This window comes from Melanerpes formicivorus, unplaced genomic scaffold, assembly GCF_026170545.1.
Source record: "Melanerpes formicivorus ecotype bairdi unplaced genomic scaffold, bMelFor1.0.p_v2 SCAF_68, whole genome shotgun sequence".
NCBI classification, from domain to species: Eukaryota; Metazoa; Chordata; class Aves; order Piciformes; family Picidae; genus Melanerpes; species Melanerpes formicivorus.
Window position 1 is genome coordinate 3,661,144 of NW_027142420.1, and position 25,768 is coordinate 3,686,911.

General features: G+C 51.1%; 1 protein-coding gene across 1 annotated transcript in view; it reads left to right on the forward strand.

The window, feature by feature from the left end:
- The window catches only part of AQR (aquarius intron-binding spliceosomal factor), a 68,492-nt gene extending 59,325 nt beyond the window's left edge, over positions 1-9,167 (forward strand). Inside the window, 4 exon segments of the mRNA XM_068162929.1 lie at positions 217-302; positions 2,285-2,459; positions 4,937-5,050; positions 8,758-9,167. Of these exon segments, the coding sequence (XP_068019030.1) occupies positions 217-302; positions 2,285-2,459; positions 4,937-5,050; positions 8,758-9,003 (621 nt within the window). The 3' untranslated portion in view covers positions 9,004-9,167.
- Positions 9,168-25,768: the final 16,601 nt, after the last annotated feature.

Below are 25,768 nucleotides of genomic sequence, written 5' to 3' on the forward strand. Positions count from 1 at the left end.
TACAGCACAGAATCACAGAAGCTCCTTCCAGCATCTCCCCAAAAGAACAGGCTGATGATACTTGGTTAGGGGCCAAGTAGAAAGGAGTTAAAAGCATGAACTGCAATCACAGTCCAAAGTTGATCTTACAGCTTTGCTGCCCAGTGTTAGTTGAAATGACACAGATTAACCAGTGGAGCTTTTGTGGTTTTTTTCCCTTGGTTTTTGTTTCTCTAGGTAACAACAGTGGACAGATTTCAAGGGCAACAGAATGATTACATTCTCCTTTCACTCGTGAGGACCAAAGCTGTAGGCCACCTAAGGTCTGTAAGAAGATACTCTCCTGGCATCCTTAAACTGTGCTTCCTGTGTCACAGGGGTGGGCATAGTGCATTAGATAAAAGCATTCAGTTATTAGGGTATGAGGTTTAATGCTGTGTGAATTGGAGTATGAAGTTTGATGGTGTGTGTTGAATGGAGTTCAGACATAACTTCCCCTTTTAAGTGTCTGGTGCTCTCTTCACAGCCACTTCAGCGTTCAGGAGTGGCTCTGATACTGTAATTAGAATCATGGAATGGTTTGGGTTGAAAGGGACCTCCAAAGGTCAAGTCCAACCTCCCCTGCACTCAGCAGGGACATCCTCCTCTAGATCAGGTTGCTCAGAGCCTTGTCCTGCTTGACCTTGAATAGCTCTGTGGATGGGGCCTCAACTACCTCCCTGGGCAACCTCTTCCAGTGTTCCACCCCAATCCCTCCATGCTAAAGAACCTGTTCCTTAGCATCAAATCTAAGTCTCCTCTGCTCTGATTTCAAACCACTGCTCCTCATCCTATCACTCCAGGCCTTTGCAAACAGTCCCTCTGCAGCCTTCTTCTAGGCCCCCTTCAGGTACTGGAAGGCTGCTATTAGGTCATGAGATTTCTCTCAGCCCACCTCTGTAGCCTGTCCAAGTCCCTCTGGATGCCATCCTGTCCTTCAGACTTACCAGCTGCACCACTCAGCTTGCTAGCATCTGCAGATTTGCTGAGGGTGCAGCAGTCACTCTGGCTGTTGATAGCACTGATGAGGATGTGGCTGTTCAGTCTGGAGAAGAGAAGGCTCTGAGGTGACCTCATTGTGGCCTTCCAGTATCTGAAGGGGGCTACAGGAAGGCTGGGGAGGGACTGCTTAGGATCTCAGGTAGTGCTAGGACTAGGGGGAATGGAATGAAGCTGGAGGTGGGGAGATACAGGCTGGAGGTGAGGAGGAAGTTCTTCCCCATGAGAGTGGTGAAGCCCTGGAATGGGTTGTCCAGGGAGATGGTTGAGGCCCTGTCCCTGGAGGTGTTTAAGCCCAGGCTGGATGAGGCTGCGGCCAGGCTGATCTAGTGTGGGGTGTCCCTGCCCATGGCAGGGGGTTGGAGCTAGATGATCCTTGTGGTCCCTTCCAACCCTGACTGATAGTATGATACTAAGTCACTGGGGATATCACTGCAGGTAGGTTGAACTTGGTTCTACCCCAGCAGAGCAACGGGGGAGTGATGCTTGTTGAGCACATGCTGGCCTGAATTTTCTCATGGATTCTGTCCTCTGACTGAGCTTTTAATTTGGTTCCCCTGTACTCAGCACTGGTTAGGCCACACCTTGAGTACTGGATGGAGTGCTTGGTGCCATGGTTTAGCTGATGAAATGGTGTTGGGTGATAGGTTGGACTTGATGATCTCAAAGGTCTTTTCCAACCTGGTTAATTCTATTCTACTGTGTCCAGTTCTGGGCCCCTCAGTTTAGGAAAGATGTTGAGTTGCTGGAAGGTGTCCAGAGAAGGGCAACAAAGCTGGGGAGGGGTCTGGAGCACAGCCCTGTGAGGAGAGGCTGAGGGAGCTGGGGTTGCTTAGCCTGGAGAAGAGGAGGCTCAGGGCAGACCTTGTTGCTCTCTACAACTACCTGAAGGGAGGTTGTAGCCAGGTGGGGGTTGGTCTCTTCTCCCAGGCAAGCAGCACCAGAACAAGAGGACACAGTCTCAAGCTGTGCCAGGGGAGGTTCAGGCTGGATATGAGGAAGAAGTTCTTTACAGAAAGAGATTGGCCATTGGGATGTGCTGCCCAGGGAGGTGGTGGAGGTGCTCAAGAGGGGATTGGACATGGCGCTTGGTGCCATGAGGTGTTGGGTGACAGGTTGGACTCGGTGATCTTTGAGGTCTCTTCCAGCCTTATTGCTTCTGTGATTCTATGATTTCAGTAAGACTCCTGCATGCTTCTAGTTACTTGTGTTGCAGCTCTTCCTGTTGCAGAGGTCAGTAAGTGCTGGCTGTGTCTGTGCCCCGCAGGGACGTCCGGCGCTTGGTGGTTGCCATGTCAAGAGCCAGGCTTGGCCTTTACATCTTCGCAAGGGTCTCCCTCTTCCAGAACTGCTTTGAGCTGACCCCAGCCTTCAGCCAGCTCACAGCTCGACCACTGCACCTCCACATTGTTCCCACAGAGTGTTTCCCAACAGCAAGACAGGTAGGAAGAGCTGCTCTGGAGTTTGCTGTCTGGGGGGTGTGGGGGTGTGTGTGTGTGCCTATTTGGAGTGGGCTCTAGGAGCTGGGACTCCCTTCTCTGCTCACCCAGTGCCTCTTGGATAATAATCTCCCCCAAGGTCACCCTTACACTCCAGCTGTTTAATTCATTGGGTTTTCCACAAACCTTAATTATCCACCTAAACTCTGTTGTGCCTGCTTGTTCCTCTCTTCTGCCTAAGGGATGTAATATTCTTCTGTGGGCATTTCACACAGGCTCACAGCATGTCAGGGATTGGGAGGGACCTCCAAAGATCATGGAGTCCAACCCCCCTGCCAGAGCAGGAGCATAGAATCTAGCACAGGTCACACAGGAACATATCCAGATGGGGCTGGAAAGGCTCCAGAGACTCCACAACCTCTCTGGGCAGCCTGTCCCAGTGCTCTGTGAGCCTTACAGTAAAGAAGTTCCCCCTTGGGTTGAGGTGGAAGCTCCTGTGCTGCAGCTTAGAATAGAATAGAATAAACCTGGTTGGAAGAGACCTTCAAGATCATCATGCCCAACCCATCCATTGCTCCTTGTCCTATCCCAGGGAGCAAGTGAGCAGAGCCTGTCCCCTCCCTCCTGACCCCCAGCCCTCAGATACTCATAAAGATGGACTAAATCCCCCCTAAATCCTCTTCTCCCCAGGCCATTTGTAGTGGGCTGCATGGTTGATGGGCTTGATGATCTCTGAGGTCTTTTCCAGCCTTACTGATTCTATGATTCTGTGGTTTTGGCCTTGTTATTAAACTTCAAACCTATTAAACTTCAAACCTATTATTTCTCAGGGGAAACAAAGCCCCACACTGCAGACAGCTAAGAGTTTTCTCCTTAAAAGAAGACATTTGGCTGAGTAATTCAGGATACCCAGTTGAAGTTTGGCTGTTTTCTTTCAATTGGGTCCAGAACTGCCAAATAATTTTGTGGCTGAGCTAGGTTCAGAAGGATGAAAAAGGAGTTGGTAATACTGGACTGGATCTTTAATGGCAAGGTTTGTGCTAAGCATCTAAGCACAGGACACTGTTACCATTTGAAGGAGGAACTTAAGCTGCTTCTGAAGCAATTGGAACTGGGTCAGACACACAGAGTAGGATTAAATGGAGAAATGAAGGAGCCTTATCTGCTCTGCATCCTGGGGCTTTCAGATGAGGTGCCCACAGAAACCTGAAGTTCAGTCACAGATCTTTCCCTGCTCTAGAGTGCTGTGAACAAGTTCGGGAGGGAATCCTTCAGTTCATCACAGAATGGCTTAGGTTGGAAGAGACCTCAGATACTATCTACTGCAACCTCTCAGCTAGACTCAGCTGCTCAAGGTCTCATCCAACCTGGCCTTGAACACCTCCAGTGAGGAGGCAGCCACAGCCTCCCTATTCCAGAGTCCCACCACCCTCATGCTGAAGAAATTCTTCCTATGACCCAGTCTAACCCTGCTCTCCCTCAGCTTCAATCCATCCCCCTTGTCCTATTGCTGGACACCCTTAGGAAAAGTCCCTCTGCAGCCTTCCTGTAGGATCCCTTCAGGTATTGGAAGGCAGCTCTAAGGTCCCCCCAGAGTCTTCTCTTCTCCAGGCTGAACAACCCCAGCTCTCTCAGCCTATCCTCACAGCAGAGCTGCTCCAGCCCTTGGATCATGTTTGTGGCCCTCCTCTGGACTCACTCCAGCAGCTCTGTGTCCTTCTTATGCTGGGGACACCAGAACTGGATGTAGTATTTGAGGTGGAGGTCTCATCAGGGCAGAGTAAAAGGTCAGAATCCTCTCTGTTGCCCTGCTGGCCACACTTCTCTTCAGTTGAAACTTTCAGGTCCACTGCGCAATGAAAGATGCAGCAGGCACAGTCAGTGAGTGTGAGCAAGAAGGAGCTGGACTGTGCTGGACATGTAAGCAAAACCCTAATCTGATTGTAAACTGTTTGGGCCTTTACTCTGTGAAATGATTCACATCTGCAGTGTGTTGTATGGAGTATGCACCAGAACCCAACCTTTCCTGTAGGACTCTCTTTGTGGAGCTGCAGTGTCATAGAATCAGAGAATTGCTAGGGTTAGAAGGGACCTCAAGGCTCAGCCAGTTCCAACCCCCCTGCCATGGACACCTCACACTACAGCAGGTTGCTCACAGCCACATCCAGCCTGGCTGCAAACACCTCCAGGGATGAGGCTTCCACCACCTCCCTGGGCAACCTGTGCCAGGCTCTCACCACCCTCATGGGGAAGAACTTCTTCCAAACATCCAATCTGAATCTCCCCATTTCTAGTTTTGTTCTCTTCCCTCTAGCCTCCAAAGTGTGAGGCTTGCACTGCCTCTCTTGCCAAGCAATCCACCCATGCTGCTCTCTAACATTCCATTTCTTTATGTTTCCTAAGGTAGGTGGAGAGCCTCTGAGTAATGGTTGCTTTGATTTGCTGGCTGACTGTCTGCTTGTTTCTCCCTTTTCCCTCAGAATGGGGAGAGGCCATCTCACCAGGTCCATGTGATTAAGAACATGCCTCAGATGGCTAACTTTGTCTACAACATGTACATGCACCTGATCCAGAGCACACGCCACTACCAGCAGGTAAGGACCACCTAACCTTGGCCAAGTCTGCATTGGAACAAAGCCTGGAACTGTCTGCTCACAGGCTCACAGGAGGTTAGGGCTTGGAAGGGACCTCTGGAGATCATTGAGTCCACCCCCCCTGCCTGAGCAGGACCATAGAATCCAGCACAGGTCACACATGAAGGCATCCAGATGGGGTTGGAAAGTCTCCAGAGAAGAAGACTCCACAACCTCTCTGGGCAGCCTGCTCCAGTGCTCTGTGACAGTGAAGAAGTTCCTTCTCATGCTGAGGTTGAACCTCCTGTGCTGCAGCTTACATCCATTGCTCCTTGTCCTATCCCAGGGAGCAAGTGAGCAGAGCCTGTCCCCTCCCTCCTGACCCCCAGCCCTCAGATACTTATAAACATTTATTAAGTCCCCTCTCAGTCTTCTCTTCTCCCCATGGCTCTCATCCTCTCCTCACAGGGCAGTGCCCCAGTCCCTTAATCATCCTTGTGTCCTCAGGTCACACAGGAGTGCTTCCAGACAGGCCTTGAAAGTCTCCAGAGACTCCACAACCTCTCTGGGCAGCCTGTTCCAGTGCTCTGTGACCCTCACAGTAAAGAAGTTCCTCCTTGTGTTGAGGTGGAACCTCCTGTGCTGCAGCTTACATCCATTGCTCCTTGTCCTATCCCAGGGTGCAAGTGAGCAGAGCCTGTCCCCTCCCTCCTGACCCCCAGCCCTCAGATATTTATAAACATTTATTAAGTCCCCTCTCAGTCTTCTCTTCTCCCCAGGGCTCTCAGCCTCTCCTCATAGGGCAGTGTCCCAGTCCCTTAATCATCCTCTTAGCCCTCTGCTGGACCCTCTCCAGCAGATCCCTGTCCCTCTTGAACTGGGGAGCCCAGAACTGGCTGCAGTATTCCAGGTGAGGTCTCACAGGGCAGAGGTTCACTTAGCTCACTGCACATCTTAGATAAGATGGTCAGTAGAGATCCAAGCACAGCATGTTGCCTTCAGTTGCAGTGCACACTTCCAAATGGGAAAAGTCTTTGTTTTCTGTAGTTCTAATCCAGTGAATCTTGCATTGGTTTTTTTAATTTGCTTTTCCCTCCTGGCAGGCCAAATTTGAAGCATTTTGTACCCAGAAAAATCTTTCCATCTGCTCCCAACCTCCCTGCCACAGGCAGGGAATGCCTCTCAACTAGACCAGGTTACTCAAGGCCTCATCCAGCCTGGCCTTGAACATCTCCAGGGAGGGGGCATCTACAACCCCTCTGGACAATCCATTCCAGAGTCTTGCCACCTTCATAGTGAAGAATTTCTTCCCAAGATCCAATCTAAACCTATTCTCCTGCAATTTAAATCCTTGTCCTGTGGCTGGACACTCTTGTAACAAGTCCCTCTCCAGCCTTCCTCTGGCTTCCCTTCAGCTATTGAATAGAATGGAATTAACCAGGTTGGAAAAGACCTCAGAGATCACCAAGTCCAATCTATCACCCAACACCATCTCATCAACTAAACCATGGCACCAAGTGCCTCATCCAGGCTCTCCTTAAACACCTCCAGTGATGGTGACTCCACCACCTCCCTGGGCAGCACATTCCAATGGCCAGTCTCTCTTGCTGGGAAGAATTTCTTCCTAACATCCAGCCTAAACTTCCCCTGGCACAGCTTGAGACTGTGTCCTCTTGTTCTGTCACTGGTTGCCTGGGAGAAGAGACCAACCCCCACCTGGCTACAACCTCCCTTCAGGTAGCTGTAGAGAGCAATAAGGTCTCCCTTGAGCCTCCTCCTCTCCAGGTTAAGCAACCCCAGCTCCCTCAGCCTCTCCTCATAGCAGAGGTGTTGCAGCACCGTGAATACCTCCAAGGACAGTCTCAAAACTACCTCCCTGGGCATCCTGTTCCAGTCTTCCACCACCCTCATGGCAAAGCACTTGTTCCTAACATCCAATCTGAATCTCATTTCAAACTGTTGCCTCTGGTCCTGTCAGTGCAGGCCTTTGGAAACAGTCTCTCTGCAGCCTTCTTGCAGGCTTCCTTCAGACAGTGGTAGTCACAAAGCACAGTGTGCCTCAAACTAAATCACAGCAGTGATAGAGTCATAGAATGCCCTGGGTTGGAAGGGACCTTCAGAGGTCATCCAGTCCAACCCCCCTGCAGTCAGCAGGCACTTCCTCCACTAGATCAGGTTGCCCAGAGCCCTGTTGAGCCTCACCTTGAATACCTCCAGGGATGGGGCCTCCACTCCCTCCCTGGGCAGCCAAGACAGAGTTTGCCTCATGCATCAGAAGCAATTTTTGTTTTGTAATGAAGGGCTCACTGGGTTTGAAGTACACTTTTGTGTGAACAAATGGATTGTGGAGAACCAGAAGGATAAGCTCAGAGTCTGTCAGAAATGCTTTTCATATCCCTGCTAGTAGCCATTCAGAGCTTTGCCTATGCTTGTCAGAGCCATGTAGTATTAGTGTCACCTAACTGAGGCTGAGGCTTTGCTCCAATTAAACCCTTCCTCTGTCATGTGGAGCCAAGTTGCCTCTGAGCAAAACAAAACTAAGCCATCAACAATGGGAGGGTTATCAAGCTTGCATTTCCTGAGAATGCTTCACAGTCTTCCAAGGGAATATCCATCATGTCACTGAATGTGAGGCTGCAAGCACTGGGAGTGTTGTGTGCAGCCTGCAGTTAGATGCCACTCAGCTCTGCTCCTCAGCTCCATGGATTCTGGGCTTTCCTTTTGGTTTTCCCCCAAGTCTATAATGCAGCTCCCATTGCTGCTTAGAGTGGTTTGCCTGCTCATATTTGATTGCCTGCAAAAACTCAGGGAGCTGCTTGAGAGAGTCCTGCACACAGCCACAAAGATGCTGAAGGCAGTGGAACAGCTCCCTGCTTGAGGACAGGCTGAGGGAGCTGGGGCTCTTGAGCCTGTAGCAGGGGAGCCTGAGGGGAGACCTCATTCATGTTGATAAAGATGTGAAGGGTGAGTGTCAGAAGGATGGAGCCAGGCTCTGCTCAGTGATGTCTAATGATAGGACAAGGGGCACTGGGTGCAAGCTGGAGCAGAGGAGGTTCCACAGGAACAGAAGGAAAAAGCTCTTCACTGCTGCCCAAGAGAGGCTGTGGAGTCTCCTCTTGAGCTTGGAGCAGAGGAGCCTGAGGGGTGACCTCATTCATGTGCAGGGCATAGGAGGTTGAGGCAACCAGCACCAGAACAAGAGGACACAGTCTCAAGCTGTGCCAGGGGAGGTTTAGGCTGGATGTGAGGAAGAAATTCTTCCCAGCAAGAGAGATTGGCCATTGGGATGTGCTGCCCAGGGAGGTGGTGGAGTCACCATCACTGGAGGTGTTTAAGGAGAGCCTGGATGTGGCACTTGGTGCCATGGTTTAGTTGCTTAGATGGTGTTAGGTCATAGGCTGGACTTGATGATCTCAGAGGTCTTTTCCAGCCTCAATAATTCTGTGATTCTGTGTTGGGGGATAGGTTGGACTTGATGATCTCTGAGGTCTTTTCCAACCTGGTTAATTCTAGTCTAATCTAGTCTAGTCTATACACTGGAAGAGGCTGCCCTGGGGGTTGTGGAGTCTCCTTCTCTGGAGATATTCAAAACCCACCTGGCTGTGTTCCTAGGTGCTCCTGCTCTGGCAGGGGGGTTGGACTGGATGAGCTTTGGAGGTCCCTGCTGGCCCCTAGCACTCTGTGATGTGTTCTACCACCTGAAAATCCTCTTCTTCAATCCTCTCTAGCGCTTGCTGCCTCCCCCTGCCATGATTGAAGAACCAGAAACCACCCAAACCCAAGAGATGGAAGCAGAAGAGGAAGTGCAAAGCGTGCAGGAAGATGCAGGAGAAGGAAATAAAGCAGTGGAAGAGACCCCAAAGGAAGGAGACCTGAAAGTGGCCGAGGGGGCTGAGCATCGAGCCATGCCCGAGCACCCTGGCAGAGACAGCGACAGCGGAGACAGTGAACCTGAGCACGAGACTGAGAAGTGACCCTTGCCATCTCTGTCCTCTGCATATTATGGACCACAAACAGGGGTGGGGGTGGGAAGCAGTCAGAGAAGTTCTATTTTTACCTTTTTGGGGGGCTTTTTGGTTGGGTCTCTTGTGGGGTTGGTTGTTTTTTACATTGACCTTTTTAAAGTGGTTGCTTGAGCGCTGTGGCCTCTTCGGGGTGTTTCATTTGTGCTGGGTGCTCTGTGGTCAAGCAAGGCATTTGGCAAACCCTTCACTGAGCTCCTGCCACTAATCATAGAATCACAGCATCAATAAGGTTGGAAAAGACCTCAGAGATCAGCAAGTCCAACCTAGTACCTAATAGCTAACACCTCCTGACAACTAAACCACGGCTCCAAGTGCCACATCCAATCCCCTCTTGCACACCTCCAGGGATGGGGACTCCACCACCTCCCTGGGCAGCACATTCCAATGGCCAATTACTCTTTCTGGGAAGAGCTTTCTCCTCACCTCCAGCCTAAACTTCCCCTGGTGCAGCTTGGGACTGTGCTCTTTCATTGCTTGGGTGGAGTGCAAGGGTTGTGTACTGGTTATTGCCAACCTGGCTGCCTTGGGAGAGCAAATGTTACAGTACTGAGCATGGGGCTGTCAGGTTCCTCACAGTAACATTCCCATGCTCATGCAGGGCCAAATCACAGAGAGCCTTCAGGCAAGGAGCAGCCAGCTCAGCTGAGGGTTGTGGTCTTTGTTTCCCAGGCTGTTCTCTGTAAATACTTGAGTCTGATGATGGCCTATTGTGCTTCAGTGCTTTAGGAATTAGGAAAGGATGCTGGAGGTTTATTTCCTAAAATGGGGAATTCACCTAGCAGGGATTCCATCAACAATCACAGAGCATTAGGGCTTGGAAGGGACCTGGGAAGCTCATCCAGTGCAACCCCCCTGCCAGAGCAGGAGCACCTCAGACAGGTCACACAGGAACACATCCAGGTGGGGTTTGAATGTCTCCAGTTAAGCAGACTCCACAACCTCTCTGGGCAGCCTGTCCCAGGGCTCTGACACCCTCACAGGGAAGGAGTTTTCCCTCATGTTCCTGTGGCACCTCCTCTGCTCCAGCTTGCACCCACTGCCCCTTGTCCTGTCATTGGATATCACTGAGCAGAGCCTGGCTCTGTCCTCCTGGCACTGACCTGCGCATGAGGTCACCCCTCAGGCTCCTCTGCTCCGAGCTGCAGAGCCCCAGCTCCCTCAGCCTGTCCTCAGCAGGGAGATGTTCCACTGCCCTCAGCATCTTTGTGGCTCTGTGCTGGGCTTTCTCAAGCAGTTGCCTGAGGTCCTTCTTCACCTGAGGGCCCCAGATCTGGACAGAATATTTCAGATGTGGCCCATAGCAGTGTAGAGTAGAGGGGGAGGAGAACCTCTCTCGGCCTACTGACCACCCCCTTTCTAATCCACCCCAGGATACCATTGGTCTTCTTGGCCACAAGAGCACATTGCTGGCTCCTGGGCATCATCCTGTCCACCAGGACCCCCAGGCCCCTTTCCCCTGTGCTGCAGATGTATACCAATAGATTAGAAGAGAGAAGCAAGAAGGGATTGAACAAAGATCATTGCCAAAATAGTTTGCAAAGAATTCCCTTCAAGTGTCATTGCAAAGAGCTCTCCCAGCACTGCAGGAAAACCTGGCAAACAAACTTCTAGTGAAGACAGGACCCTTGAAGGGTGTCAACAGAAGGGAAAGCCATGAAACTGTTCTGTTGTGCCAAAGCCATGTCATAATAAAGTTCATTAAGGGCTTTTGGGGTGAAAATAATGACCCCAGGGATCAGTGCTGGGTCTGGTCCTGTTCAACATCTTCATCAATGACAGGGATGAGGGGACAGACAGAGTCTGCTCAGCGAGTTTGCTGATGATAGCAAACTGCAAGGCTTGGCTGAGACACCTGAAGGCTGTGTGGCCATCCAGCAAGACCTGGATAGACTGAGAGCTGGGCAGAGAGGAATCTGATGAGGTTCAACAAAGGTAAGTGCAGAGTCCTGCATCTGGGCAGGAAGAATAAACTGCAGCAGGACAGTTTGGGAGGGGATCTGCTGGAGAGCAGCCCTGGGGAGAAGCACCTAGGAGTGCTGGTGGAGAACATGGGACAGCAATGTGCCCTGGGGGCCAAGAAGGCCAATGGGATCCTGGGGGGCACTCAGAGGAGTGTGTGCAGCAGATCCAGGGAGGTTCTCCTCCCCCTCTGCTCTGCCCTGCTGAGATCTCACCTGCAATATTGCATCCAGTTCTGGGCTCCTCAGTTCAAGAGAGACAGATCTGCTGGAGAGAGTCCAACAGAGGGCTACCAGGATGCTGAAAGGACTGGAGCACTGCCTGATGAGGCTGAGAGCCCTGAGGCTGCTCAGTTGGAGAGCAGAAGACTGAGAGGGGATTTAATAAGTGTTTATAAGTATCTGAGGGCTGGGGGTCAGGAGGGAGGGGACAGGCTCTGCTCACTTGCTCCCTGGGATAGGACAAGGAGCAATGGATGCAAGCTGCAGCACAGGAGGTTCCACCTCAACATGAAGAGGAACTTCTTCACTGTGAGGGTCCCAGAGCACTGAAGCAGGCTGCCCAGAGAGGTTGTGGAGTCTCCTTCTCTGGAGCCTCCTTCTCTGGAGACTTTCCAGCCCCATCTGGATGTGTTCCTGTGTGACCTGTGCTGGATTCTATGGTCCTGCTCAGGCAGGGGGGTTGGACTTGAAGATCTTTGGAGGTCCCTTCCAACCTCCTACCATCCTGTGACCCTGTGAACTAGTAGTGGGCTTTCTTCATGTTAATTTAGCCAACACCTCTGTGAATTTTCCTGTTGCACTGAGCCTGTAAAACAGCTTGGCTGCTGCTTCCCAGATCTGTTTAACTAGAGACTTGTTTAGCAACAGCTCAACCCTTGGGCTCTAACATTGTGCTGATACCAAACTGATACTGGCATTGCACTCTTAATTGCTGTAGCAGCCAGAAAAATGAGGGGACACAGCAACTTGCTTCGGGTTCCATCACCCATGTGGAGCTGAGCTCGTCCTATAGAGCACAGGCTTGGCTGTGACTGAAGTCATTCAGTGAGTGCAGGTTTAGGTGTGACCAAACAAAGTGCCTTAATCCCACTTGGAGCATGGCTTGCCTTGGCTTTAGGCTTTGAAATGACTTAGCAATGTGGCAAAGACTCAGGGTAAGGTCTGAAAAGTTCAGGACAATGTTTGCCAGAAGAGACAAGCTGCAAGGCTCATTCATTATTGTGCACTGCTTAATGTGGCCACAAGAGGCTAAAATTAAGGTCATTACCTTTGCCTTGCCTACTCTTTTATTCTTTGGTAGTGGATACAAGATCCTGTTCCACACATTGGGTAAGGGAGGTTCTAACTTCCTTCAAATGAGAAGCAAAACATCTGAGCCCTCCTCATCCTTCCTGGAGTGAAATGGAGAGCAGCCCTGTGGAGAGGCACCTGGGAGCGCTGGTGGAGAACAAGTTATCCATGGGACAGCAATGTGCCCTGGGGGCCAAGAGGCCAGTGGGATCCTGGGCTGTATTAAGAAGAGTGTGTCCAGCAGATCCAGGGAGGTTCTCCTCCACCTCTACTCTGCCCTGCTGAGACCTCACCTTGAGCACTGCCTTCAGTTCTGGGCTCCCCAGTTCAAGAGGGACAGGGATCTGCTGGAGAGGGTCCAGCAGAGGGCTATGAGGATGCTTAGGGGACTGGAGCACTGCCTGGGGAGGAGAGGCTGAGGGACCTGAGGCTTTTTAGTCTGCAAAAGAGAAGACTGAGAGGGGATTTAATGATTGTTTATAAGTATCTGAGGGCTGGGGGTCAGGAGGGAGGGGACAGGCTCTGCTCACTTGCTGCCTGGGATAGGACAAGGAGCAATGGATGTAAGCTGCAGCACAGGAGCTTCCATCTCAAGGGGGAAATTCTTTACTGTGAGGGTCACAGAGCACTGGGACAGGCTGCCCAGAGAGGTTGTGGAGTCTCCTTCTCTGGAGACTTTCAAAGCCTGTCTGGATGTGCTCCTGTGTGACCTGAGCTAGATTGTATGGCCCTGCTCTGGCAGGGGGTTGGACTCAATGATCTCTTTGGGTCCCTTCCAACCCCTGCCATCCTGTGCTCCTGTGGTTTCCAGGGACATAAAAGGATATGAAGCATGGAGAAAAGTATTGTCACTGGGAGCTGAAGCTAAATTTCCCTGCTGGAATGGCTTTGCTGACAGGGCAGAAGAGAACATTTGTATTTCCCTGAAAGCCCAGAATTCTTTCTGTAGAGCTGGGCTAGAGGCAATGTTGGTCCCACACTGGGCAAACACGATGGCACTCAGGCCACTGAAGCAAGAATTCAGGAACATCTGACATCTTGTAGAGCAGGCAGACAAAAGCAGCCCTCCTAGCCAACAAATGAATCACAGCCCACAGCAGTGGAGAGGCTGTGAGTGCCACTCAGACATATGGCAGTGTAGTTCCCTTTGCCAAACATGGTCATCCTCCCACTACAAATAATCAATGGAATATGACTGCCTCTGGGGAGTTTTGGAGGCTGGCTTGGTGCTCCTTGGTGCTTCCCCTGCTGTGTGGTTCTCTCAACAATCCTCTTTCTCAGAGGGCTGGTTGCTTAGGCATCTCAAAGAAAAGCCCAGTGCCTGTGTAATGTTTCTGAGCTGTGCTACTGCTAAACACCTTTTGAAAGGGCTCTTGGCATTGCAAATTGAAATAGCACCTCCTGAAGAGTCTTTCATAGAATCATAGAATCAATAAGGTTGGATAAGACCTCCAAGATCATGAAGTCCAACCTGTCACCCAGCACCTCATGACAACTAAACCGTGGCACCAAGTGCCACATCCAATCCCCTCTTGAACACCTCCAAGGACAGGGACTCCACCACCTCCCTGGGCAGCACATTCCAATGGCCAATCTCTCTCTCTGGGAAGAACTTTCTCCTCACCTCCAGCCTAAACCTCCCCTGGCACAGCTTGAGACTGTGTCCTCTTGATCTGTTGGTGGTTGCTGGGAGAAGAGACCAACCCCCACCTGGCTACAACCTCCCTTCAGGTAGTTGTAGATGGCAATAAGGTCTCCCCTGAGCCTCCTCTTCTCCAGGCTAAACAATCCCAGCTCCCTCAGCCTCTCCTCACAGGGCTGTGCTCCAGACCTCTCCCCAGCCTTGTTGCCCTTCTCTGGACACCTTCAAGAGTCTCAATGTCCTTCTTAAACTGAGGGGCCCAGAACTGGACACAGGACTCAAGGTGTAGCCTAACCAGTGCTGAGCACAGGGCAGAATGACTTCCCTGCTCCTGCTGGCCACACTCTTCCTGATGCAGGCCAGAATGCCATTGGCCTTCTTGGCCACCTGAGCACACTGCTGGCTCATGTTCAAAGAGCTTTCAGTATCCTTCTGATACTCAAAACATTATGTCCTCTTTAGTCATTACTAGGCTTTAGTTCAGAGCCGCACAGAGAGGCACTGTTTGGATATGCACAGGTTACAGGCTGGATTTGATGATCTCAGAGATCTTTTCCAGCCTCACTAATTCTGTGATGCTGAGTTCCATTTAAAGGTAGGCTGCAATACATAGAATCATAGAGCTGTTAGGGTTGGAAGGGACCTCAAGGATCAGCCAGTTCCACACCCCCCCGGGGCAGGGACACCTCACACCAGATCAGGTTGCTCACAGCCACATCCAGCCTGGCAATGCGGCAGTCACCTATTTAACTCCTCTGATGTTTGCAGGGATGGGCAGTGACAGCCAGCAGGACAACTTTTCTTTTCCTCCTCCCCCCCCCCCCCCAACCCCCTCAGCCTGCAATGTTCTTTCCTGTGTCCTCAGCACAAGAGGGTTATTGGTGAGGCTCTTCCTCCCCTCTCTGACTCAGCATGCGAAACATGTGGTGCGGCTCCTTTCAGAGGACGTGCTGCTGCCCAGCAGGACCCGGCGGCTGCTGCTGCCAAAAATCCCGCTGGAAAGAGAAATAAATAAATAAATAAATAACTAGAACTAGGGCACATCCATCCACACTGCCGTGGATTAAGGTCAGAAAGCAGAATCTCAGCCACTCCGTGCTGAGCCTCTCCCCACCGGCTCCTGCTGAACCGCTCCCTTTACAGTAGTTACGAGACGTTGTGTCCCTAATGACTGTCCCATCTAAAAATAAGTGCTCTTGACACAGGGGAGATGTCAGGCTAGCACAGCAGGATGCTGAAGCGTCTCTGGATGTGTCGCAGGGCTTCTCTTACAGCGGGCTGCAGCAGTTCAGGAATTCGCGCTTGATAAAGGCAGCGAGAGCGGCTTCGTTTTATCTGCCCCCGGCGCGGCCAGGACGGAGGGAATCTTGACCCTTATTTGGCTCTCCAGCTTGCATTCATTTAGTTTTAGTCTTTCTGTCTTTTTTTTTTTCCCTCAGTGCTGCTCTCTGGGATTAGAAAGCTTCCTCAGTTTCATTGAGCAAACATGCAGTGAAGTTTGTGGTTTGTTGGGTTATTCTTTTCCCTGACATCTATAGATGGACTGTGGAAACGGGCTCCAAAGCTTTGCTTGGGTCTACATCTGAACAGGAGCCAGCAGTGTGCCCAGGTGGCCAAGAAGGCCAATGGCATTCTGGCCTGGATCAGGAATAGTGTGGCCAGCAGGAGCAGGGAAGTCATTCTGCCCTGTGCTCAGCACTGGTTAGGCCACCCCTTGAGTACTGTGTCCAGTTCTGGGCTCCTCAGTTTAAGAAGGATATTGAGACACTTGAATGTGTCCAGAGAAGGGCAACAAGGCTGAGGAGAGGTTGAGGGAGCTGGGGTTGCTTAGCCTGGAGAAGAGGAGGCACAGGGGAGACCTCATTGCTGTCTACAACTACCTGAAGGGAGATTGTAGCCAGCTGGGGGTTGGTCTCTTCTCCCAGGCAGCCAGCACCAGAACAAGAGGACACAGTCTCAAGCTGTGCCAGGGGAGGTTTAGGCTGGAGGTGAGGAGAAAGTTATTTCCAGAGAGAGAGATTGGCAACTGGAATGTGCTGCCCAGGGAGGTGGTGGAGTCCCTGTCCCTGGAGGTGTTCAAAAGGGATTGGATGTGGCACTTGGTGCCATGGTTTAGTTGTCATGAGGTGTTGGGCGACAGGGTGGTCTCTGAGGTTGGTCTCTGAGGTCTTTTCCAACCTTGTTGATTCTATGACCTTCTTAAAATCTCCTCACACAGACACACACTCTGCCCCTGCTTGCTCTGGTGCTGTTTCTTCCTCAAGCCCAAAGCTAATGCCTGGGCTCTCTGGAAATATTCTTGCCTACAGGTGAAGTAACTCTCCGTCAGTTTTTCATCTGGTTTTGCAGATGTTAACAGGGCAGGGGCAGCTTCTCTGCATCACACCCAGGTGATGTAATTTGATTCAAAGATCCATGTCCTTGCTTCCTTTTCTTTTTGTTCAAGGTGAGTGAAAACTGTAAGGGGAGCAAAATGGAGCACACCATTTTCCTTAATAGCAATATATTACATTATCCCTGATGTGGGCTAGATTAAGCTGATTAAAGCCCTGCCAGGGCAAAGCCCACAGAAATAAATCTCTTTACCTGCCACAAGAGTGAGGAAAGATCACTTCATAGTATCAGAGTATCAGTCAGGGTTGGAAGGGACCACAAGGATCATCTAGTTCCAACCCCCCTGCCATGGGCAGGGACACCCCACACTAGATCAGCCTGGCCAGAGCCTCATCCAGCCTGGGCTTAAACACCTCCAGGGACAGGGCCCCAACCACCTCCCTGGACAACCCATTCCAGGGCTTTGCCACTCTCATGGGGAAGAACTTCCTCCTGACCTCCAGCCTGCATCTCCCCACCTCCAGCTTCATTCCATTCCCCCTAGTCCTATCACTACCTGAGATCCTGAGCAGTCCCTCCCCAGCCTTCCTGTAGCCCCCTTCAGATCTCAGGTCTCAGAGGAGACCACCTTGCTGTCTACAACACCCTGAAGGGAGGCTGTAGCCAGGTGGGGGTTAGTCTCTTCTCCCAGGCGACCAGCACCAGAACAAGAGGACACAGTCTCAAGCTGTGCCAGGGGAGGTTTAGGCTCAAGGTGAGGAGAAAGTTCTTCCCAGCAAGAGAGATTGGCCATGTGAATGTGCTGCCCAGGGAGGTGGTGGAGTCACCATCACTGGAGGTGCTAAGGAAGAGCCTGGATGGGACACTTGGTGCCATGGTTTAGTTGATTAGATGGTGTTGGGTGACAGGTTGGACTGGAGGATCTCTGAGGTCTTTCCCAACCTGGTTAATTCTGTATTCTGTATTAGATAACACTGAGAGTTGTTTTTTTGTCAAGTTCAGGTTGGATATAGGGCTTGGAGTGGAGGATGTCCCTGCCTGTGGTAGAAGGGTTGGAAGTAGATGATCTTTAAGGTCACTTCCAACTCAAACCATTCTATGGTTCAGTATAACCTTCATGAAGTTCAAGCTATTAAAACTGCCCTCAGTGTCCTGCTTTCCACTGCTGGTTCAGGATGCAGCAACATCCCATTTCTTTCCATCTTTGGCCTGACCACCTTTGAGGCACCTGCTGGTTTTACTCAGCACTAAGAAACGCTCCCTGGTCGCTGATTATTGTCACAGCCTTTGTTCTCTATCTCATTTGATCTCTAAAGTGCTCTGAGCTAATCCTGCTCCTGCACACACAGATACTCCAGCGATGGGGCAGTTGTCCTAGGCTGCTCCCAGCTCCTGCAGTCTTCACCCACTGGCATTCTGTCCGTCAGAGCTGTGTCATGAGATGAGCCACTGAGGACAGCTGCTGCTCCTGACTCATCTTAGCACTCAGCCCCGTGCACAGCACCTTCCTGTAACTCTAAGCTGAAACAAGAGTTATAAATGGAAAGGAAAGTGAGCAAACCCAGTGGGTTTCCTGGTTTAAATGCTGTCTGCTGAAACAACAAAGAGCAGTAGAAATATACATGCATAAGTCTGGCCTTTAAGAGAGTGTCTAACTGCAGATGTGCTGTGCTTAATGCTGGCAGTAGGCTCCCTGGCATTTCCTTGAATGTCAGGGATGCTTTCAGCACATGGCACTATGAATCATAGAATCACAGAGTTGTCAGGGTTGGAAGGGACCTCAAGGATCAGCCAGTTCCAACCCCCTGCCATGGGCAGAGACACCTCACACTACAGCAGGTTGCTCACAGCCACAACCAGCCTGGCCTTCAAAACCTCCAGGGATGAGGCTTCCACCACCTCCCTGGGCAACCTGTGCCAGTCTCTCACCACCCCCATGGGGAAGAAGGCAAAGTGTAAGGTTCTACACCTGGGGGGAGGGCAATACTAGGTATCAGTTGAGGCTGGGGAATGATGGCATTGAGAGCAGCCCTGCAGAAAAGGACTTGGGGGTGCTGTTGGATGAGAAGCTGCACAGGAGCACAGAGTGTGAGCTTGCAGCCCAGGCGGCCAATGGCATCCTGGGCTGCATCAAAAGAAATGTGGCCAGCAGATGGAGAGAGGGGATGCTGCCACTGATCTGCTCTGGTAAGGCCTCACCTGGAGTGCTGTGTCCAGCTCTAGTGACCTCAACAAAAGAAGGGCATGTACCTGATGGGATGGGTCCAGAGGAGGGCCATGAAAATGAGCAGGGTCTGGAAGACCTCTGCTATGAGGACAGGCTGAGGAAGCTGGGGCTGTTCAGCCTGGAGAAGAGAAGGCTCTGGGGACACCTAATAGCAGCCTGCCAGTACCTGAAGGGGGCTGCAAGAAGGCTGCAGAGGGACTGTTTGCAAAGGCCTGCAGTGACAGGGTGAGGGGCAATGGTTTGAAATGAGAGAAGGGATTCATATTGGATATTAGGAAGAAGCTCTGCACCATGAGGGTGATGGAAGACTGGCACAGGTTGCCCAGGGAGGTAATTGAGGCTTCACCCCTGCAGGGTCAGGATTGACAAGACTGAGCAATCTGCTCTAGTGGAGGACGTCCCTGCTGAGTGCAGGAGGGTTGGACTGGATGAGCTTTGGAGATCCCTTCCAACCCAGCCAGTTCTGTGATTCCTAAGAGGCATGATGAGGCTCTGTCCAGCCTGATCTAGTGTGGGGTGTCCCTGCCCATGGCAGGGGGGTTGGAACTAGATGATCCTTGTGGTCCCTTCCAACCCTGAATGAAACTATGAGACTATGAAACTATGTGTGACTTGGTATTCACTACACTAGACTTTTGTTATACATAGGACACACAGAGTCTTTCCTGGCTGACAATATCTTGTTTGGAAGGTTGGACTAGATGCCCTCTGCAGGTCCTTTCCACCCCAAAGCGTTCTGTGGGTTATGGATTTAGATGTTGCTGTTCTTGTGACTGCAGTGGCATGAAAGTATTTGTTTTCTCTCTCTCTCTCTTGGACTTTTCCCCCTGCCAGCTCCAGCTCCAGGCTTTGCAGCTCTCACCAGCCCAGAAAAAGCAGTGCCTCTGGCAGCAGGCTTTTCACATCAGCAACCTTCCTTGCAGGCAAGGAACAATGATTCATGATTTGGGGTTTTTTTTGGGGTCATAATTCCTTGAAAGACTTGAATGTATCAACAGTGTTGTCATTACATTTGGTGGACTCTCAGCATTTCAGATGCCCTAGCAAAAAGCTGCTTAGAGGAGTGATGCCATTCAGCAGAGCAGCAAAGATGATGCTTGTCTTTTCCAGCTTGGAGCCAGATTTAGGCATCTCGAACACATTGGCAAGAGAGATGTTTGAAGACAGTCCTAATTAGCTCTTTAACTCGATTGTTGATGAAAGGCAATCAGAAATTGAGCCCTAATTGGCAACATTATTGCAGTGAATACATGTTCAGAGTGAAGATGAGCCTGTTTGTGCTCCAGGGGAAGGAGAAAGAAAGCCAAAACCAACTGTCTGCAAGAGAATTTGAAGGGCCTCTGCTGCAAATAGAGGACTGAAGAATAGAGTTGCCACTGTTTTGGTAGGACTTGTGCAGCTTCCTCCATTTGAATTCATCCTGCTTAAGCTGACTGAGTGCTCAAAATGTCTAAAATTAAACCCTCCTTGACATGACATCATGACATCCTGGGATCTTTAACCATGATGTTTGTTTAGCAGCTTCAGGGCTGAAAAAAAAGGATGAGCACCACCCACACCCACCGTCCTTCATGTACTCTGTGGAATGGAATGGAATGGAATGGAATGGAATGGAGTAGGATAGGATAGGATAGGATAGGATAGGATAGGATAGGATAGGATAGTATCAGAGTATCACAGTATCAGTCAGGGTTGGAAGGGACCACAAGGATCATCTAGTTCCAACCCCCCTGCCATGGGCAGGGACACCCCACACTAGATCAGCCTGGCCAAGAGCCTCATCCAGCCTGGGCTTAAACACCTCCAGGGACAGGGCCCCAACCACCTCCCTGGACAACCCATTCCAGGGCTTCACCACTCTCATGGGGAAGAACTTCCTCCTCACCTCCAGCCTGAATCTCCCCACCTCCAGCTTCATTCCATTCCCCCCTAGTCCTATCACTACCTGAAATCCTCAGCAGGTCCCTCCCCAGCCTTCCTGTAGCCCCCTTCAGATACTGGAAGGCCACAATGAGGTCACCTGGGAGCCTTCTCTTCTCCAGACTGAACAGCCCCAACTCCTTCAGTCTGTCCTCATAGGAGAGGTGCTCCAGCCCTCTGATCATCCTCCTGGCCCTTCTCTGGACACCTTCCAGCACCTCCAGATCCCTCTTGTACTAGGGGCTCCAGAACTGGATGCAGTACTCCAGGTGGGGTCTCAGCAGAGCTGAGTAGAGGGGGAGGATCACCTCCCTTGAATAGAACAGAACAGAATTAACCAGGTTAGAAAAGACCTGAGAGATCATCCAGTCCAACCTATCGCCCAAACACCATCTGATCAACTAAACCATGGCACCAAAGTGCCTCATGCAGGCTCTTTTTAAACACCTCCAGTGATGGTGACTCCACCACCTCCCTGGGCAGCACATCCCAATGGCCAATCTCTCTTTCTGGGAAGAATTTCTTCCTAACATTCCAGCCTAAACCTCCCCCAGCACAGCTTGAGACTGTGTCCTCTTGTTCTGTTGGTACTACCTCTCTGGGCAACCTGTTCCAGTCTTTCCACCAGCCTCATGGTCAAGAACTTGTTCCTTACATCAAATCTCCTCTCCTGTCATTTCAAACCATTTCCCCTTGTCCTATCACTGCAGGCCTTCACAAACAGCCCTTCTGCAGCCTTCTTTTAGCCCCTTCAGGTACTGGCAGGCTGCTATTAGGTCTCCCCAGAGCCTTCTCTTCTCCAGGCTGAAAAACCTCATCTCCCTCATCCTGTCCTTGTAGCAGAGGTGTTCCAGCCCCATGATCCTTTTCTTGCTCCTTAGGTCCACATCCTTCCTGTGTTGGAAGGCAACCTGGGCAAGCTGTTCCAGTGTTTCATCACCTCCCTGGTCAAGAACCTGTTCCTGATACCTGATCTAAATCTCCTCTCATTTCAAATCATTGTCCTATTGCTACAGGAATGCTTTCCCTAGCTGCTCCCACAGTGCAGAAATGTTTGCCTGCCTTCTGGGGTCCTACAGGAAAGCTGAGAGGGACTTCCACCACCCTGAGGGACTTCCACCACCCTTGAGGGAATTCCACCTCCCTTGAAGGACTTCCACCACCCTTGAAGGACTTCCACCACCCTTGAAGGACTTCCACCTCCCTCGAGGGACTTCCACCTCCCTTGAAGGACTTCCACCTCCCTTGAAGGACTTCCACCACCCTTGAAGGACTTCCACCACCCTTGAAGGACTTCCATCACCCTTGAAGGACTTCCACCTCCCTCGAGGGACTCTCCACCACCCTTGAAGGACTTCCACCACCTTTGAGGGACTTCCACCACCCTTGAAGGTCTTCCACCACCCTCGAGGGACTTCCACCCCCCTCATGGTTAATGCTTGGGGTTTGATTTTAACATTTGTTTGGTTTGTTGGGTTTTTTTTTTTGCCATGGAGCTCAGGTTTTGAACTATTAAACCTGAGCAATGTTTCCACACTTTTCAGTGTGATCAATTTCTGCTCCCTTGGTTGATTTGTTTTGAATGGTTTATTTAGCTACTGGACCTCTCCCAACGCCCTGGTTGTGTATTGAATTGTGCAGCATTTCCACACAGAGGATATCTGCAGTGTTCCAGGCTACTGAAGGAATGAACAAGGCAGCAATAAAATGCTCTGACAGCTCACAACACATCTGGGTCCTTGGGGAGATAACTGTTAACAGCCTTGGTGGATAATAGGCTTGATGGATGTGGTAAATAAAGCACAGAGTCTGAAAGCTCAGCACAGGGAGTAGGTGATAATGAAGAAGAACCAGCAGATATGTAAACTCAATTAACCTGCTGGCTAGCTGGGTACAGCTTGTTCCTCATTACAGCAGAGAGAGAGTGATGAAGGTCTCCTTAGGTGCTTGATGATGACCTGAGAAGTTACAGAATCATAGAATCAATAAGGTTGGAAAAGACCTCAGAGATCATCAAGCCCAACCTGTCACCCAACACCTCCTGACTAACTAAACCATGGCACCAAGTGCCATGTCCAATCCCCTCTTGAACACCTCCAGGGATGGTGTCCCAGCAGCAACATCCCTAAGTATCTGTTTCTTATTGTCCACCATATAAAGCTTGAGGGCTTTGGAAGGAGCAAGCAAAACAAAGCATCCACCACAGCAAACAACATGGCTGGGGATCTCTTACAACCATCAGCATCCTCCTAAGGTGTGGAGAGCAGCTTCTCTGCCACTCAGTTCTTGGGTTTTGCAGCCAGTCAGATCCTGGGCTGCATCAGGAGAAGTGTAGCCAGCAGGGCAAGGGAGGTGATCCTCCCCCTCTGCTCAGCTCTGCTGAGACCCCACCCTGGAGTACTGCCTCCAGTTCTGGAGCCCCTAGGTACAAGAGGGATCTGGAGGTGCTGGAAGGTGTCCAGAGCAGGGCCATGAGGATGATCAGAGGGCTGGAGCACCTATCCTATGAGGACAGACTGAAGGAGTTGGGGCTGTTGAGTCTGCAGAAGAGAAGGCTCCAGGAGACCTCATTGTGGCCTTCCGGTACCTGAAGGGGGCTACAGGAAGGCTGGGGAGGGACTGCTCAGGATCTCAGGCAGTGATAGGAGTAGGGGGAATGGAATGAAGCTGGAGGTGGGGAGATTCAGGCTGGAGGTGAGGAGGAAGTTCTTCCCCATGGAGAGTGGTGAAGCCCTGGAATGGGTTGTCCAGGGAGGGTGGTTGGGGCCCTGTCCCTGAGGTGTTTAAGCCCAGGCTGGCTGAGGCTCTGGCCAGGCTGATCTAGTGTGGGGTGTCCCTGCCCATGGCAGAGGGGTTGGAACTAGATGATCCTTGAGGTCCCTTCCAACCCAGACTGATACTATATGTGGCAGTGGCTCACACAAGCTCCTACACAGCTCAGCATCAGGACAGTGCTGAGCAAGCAGATCCTGATGCCCCCCATTTATCACATTGCCTGTGCAAGTTAGGCCAGCCTGCAGCCCCCTGGCTGCAGCCCCTGGCTGCACCCCCTGAGGACTTCATTGTGTTGGAAGGCAACCTGGGCAAGCTGTTCCAGTGTTTCATCACCTCCCTGGTGATGTTCTGCAAGCTTTAAGGGCTGGACTGCTGAATTTATAGGTCAAGGGGCAATAGATGTAAAGCTACAGCACAGGAGATTCCACCTCAATGTGAGGAGGAACTTCTTCACTGTGAGGGTCACAGAGCACTGGGACAGCTGCCCAGAGGGGTTGTGGAGTGTGCTGTGGAGACTTTCAGGACCCATCTGGGTGTGTTTCTGTGCAACCTCTGCTGGATTCTCTGCCCCTGCTCTGGCAGGGGGGTCAGACTCGATGATCTCTTGGATCCCTTCCAACCCCTAACACCCTGTGAGCCTGTGATTTTTCTTGATATACTACATCCCAAGTGTATTATAGTCCAAATAATTAATTGCAATCATCACCTCTAGCCACAGTTGTCATCTGTTGAAGGAACATTGCAACTGATCTGTGCAGAGCTATGCTGAAAACTTGTATCGTGTCACTCAGGTTGGACTTGATGACCTCTGAGGTCTCTTCCTACCTTGGTGATTCTGTGTGATTCTCTGCCTGTGTGACTCTAGCCTAGAAAATTAGTCATTAAAGTGGATCTGATAGTTGCCTTGCTGCATTAGGAAGGCTGAGGGAGCTGGGGGTGCTCAGCCTGGAGAAGAGGAAGCCTCCGAGATGACCTAATAGCAGCCTGCCGGTACCTGGAGGGGGCCACAAGCAGGCTGCAGAGGGACTGTCTTGCAAAGGCCTGGAGTGAAAGGATGAGAGGTAATGTTTGGAATGAGAGAACAGCAGATTGAGATTGGATGTGAGGAACAAGTTCTTTACCAAGAGGGTGGTAGAACACTGCAACAGCTTTCCCAAGGAGGTAGCTGGTGCCTCATCCCTGGAGCTATTCAATGTGAGGCTCTGCAGGCCACTGGGCAACCTGATCTAGTGGAGGATGTCCCTGCTGACTGCAGGGGGGTTGAACTAGATGACCTTTGGAGCTCTTAGAAAGTGGCTTCAGGGAATGAATCTAGACTGGCAAGAAGGAGCAAATGTGGTATTTCAGGAAGATCCTTGTCCTCATTTAGCCTCAAGCCTCAAGCATCATCTTGTGCTGAATTAGATGATAAATAGGAGAAGTTTCATACTTTAGAGGCTAGGATCAGAGAAAACACGATGCTGACTGTGGTGATTCACTGCAGTATTTTGTGCTGATTCTGTCCTCTGGAACATTAAACTTCTCCTGTGTACTAACAATGGATTTAGGAGCTGTGAATTCTGCTAGGGCAGAGCAGGCAGCTACAAACCACATTAATATGGGTCCAGAAGAGCTCAACCAGGATGATTAGGGGACTGGAGCACTGCCTGGTGAGGAGAGGCTGAGGGACCTGGGGCTTTTTAGTCTGGAAAAGAGAAGACTGAGAGGGGATTTAATGAATGTTTCTAACTATCTGAGGGCTGGGGGTCAGGAGGGAGGGGACAGGCTCTGCTCACTTGCTCCCTGGGATACGACAAGGAGCAATGGATGTAAGCTGCAGCACAGGAGGTTGAAAGATGTTGAGATGCTGGAAGGTGTCCAGAGAAGGGCAACACAGCTGGGGAGGGGTTTGGAGCACAGCCCTGTGAGGAGAGGCTGAGGGAGCTGGGGTTGCTCAGCCTGGAGAAGAGGAGGCTCAGGGAAGACCTTGTTGCTCTCTACAACTACCTGAAGGGAAGTTGTAGCCAGGTGGGGGTTGGTCTCTTCTCCCAGGCAAGCAGCACCAGAACAAGAGGACACAGTCTCAAGCTCTGCCAGGGGAGATTTAGGCTGGAGGTGAGGACAAAGTTCTTCCCAGCAAGAGAGATTGGCCATTGGGATGTGCTGCCCAGGGAGGTGGTGGAGTCACCATCCCTGGAGGTGTTCAAGAAGAGCCTGGATGTGGCACTTGGTGCCATGGTTTAGTTGCTTAGATGGTGTTGGGTGACAGGTTGGACTGGATGATCTCTGAGGTCTTTTCCAACCTGGTTAATTCTGTGTTCTGTTTGCATGTTCAGCTATCCATGGTAAGACTTTGGACTGCCTCCTGTGTATTATTTCCTTGTGGGAATGGACCTCCAGCAGTAAGTGTCCTAGACTGATAGTTTCCAAAGATTGTGGATTGCACATCCTTGCCAGCCAAAAAAGTGTTGAACATGACCTCACTTGGAGTACTGCATCCAGCTCTGGAGCCCTCAACACAGGAAGGACATGGACCTGATGGAGAGGGTCCAGAGGAGGGACATGAAAATGATTAGGGGCCTGGAG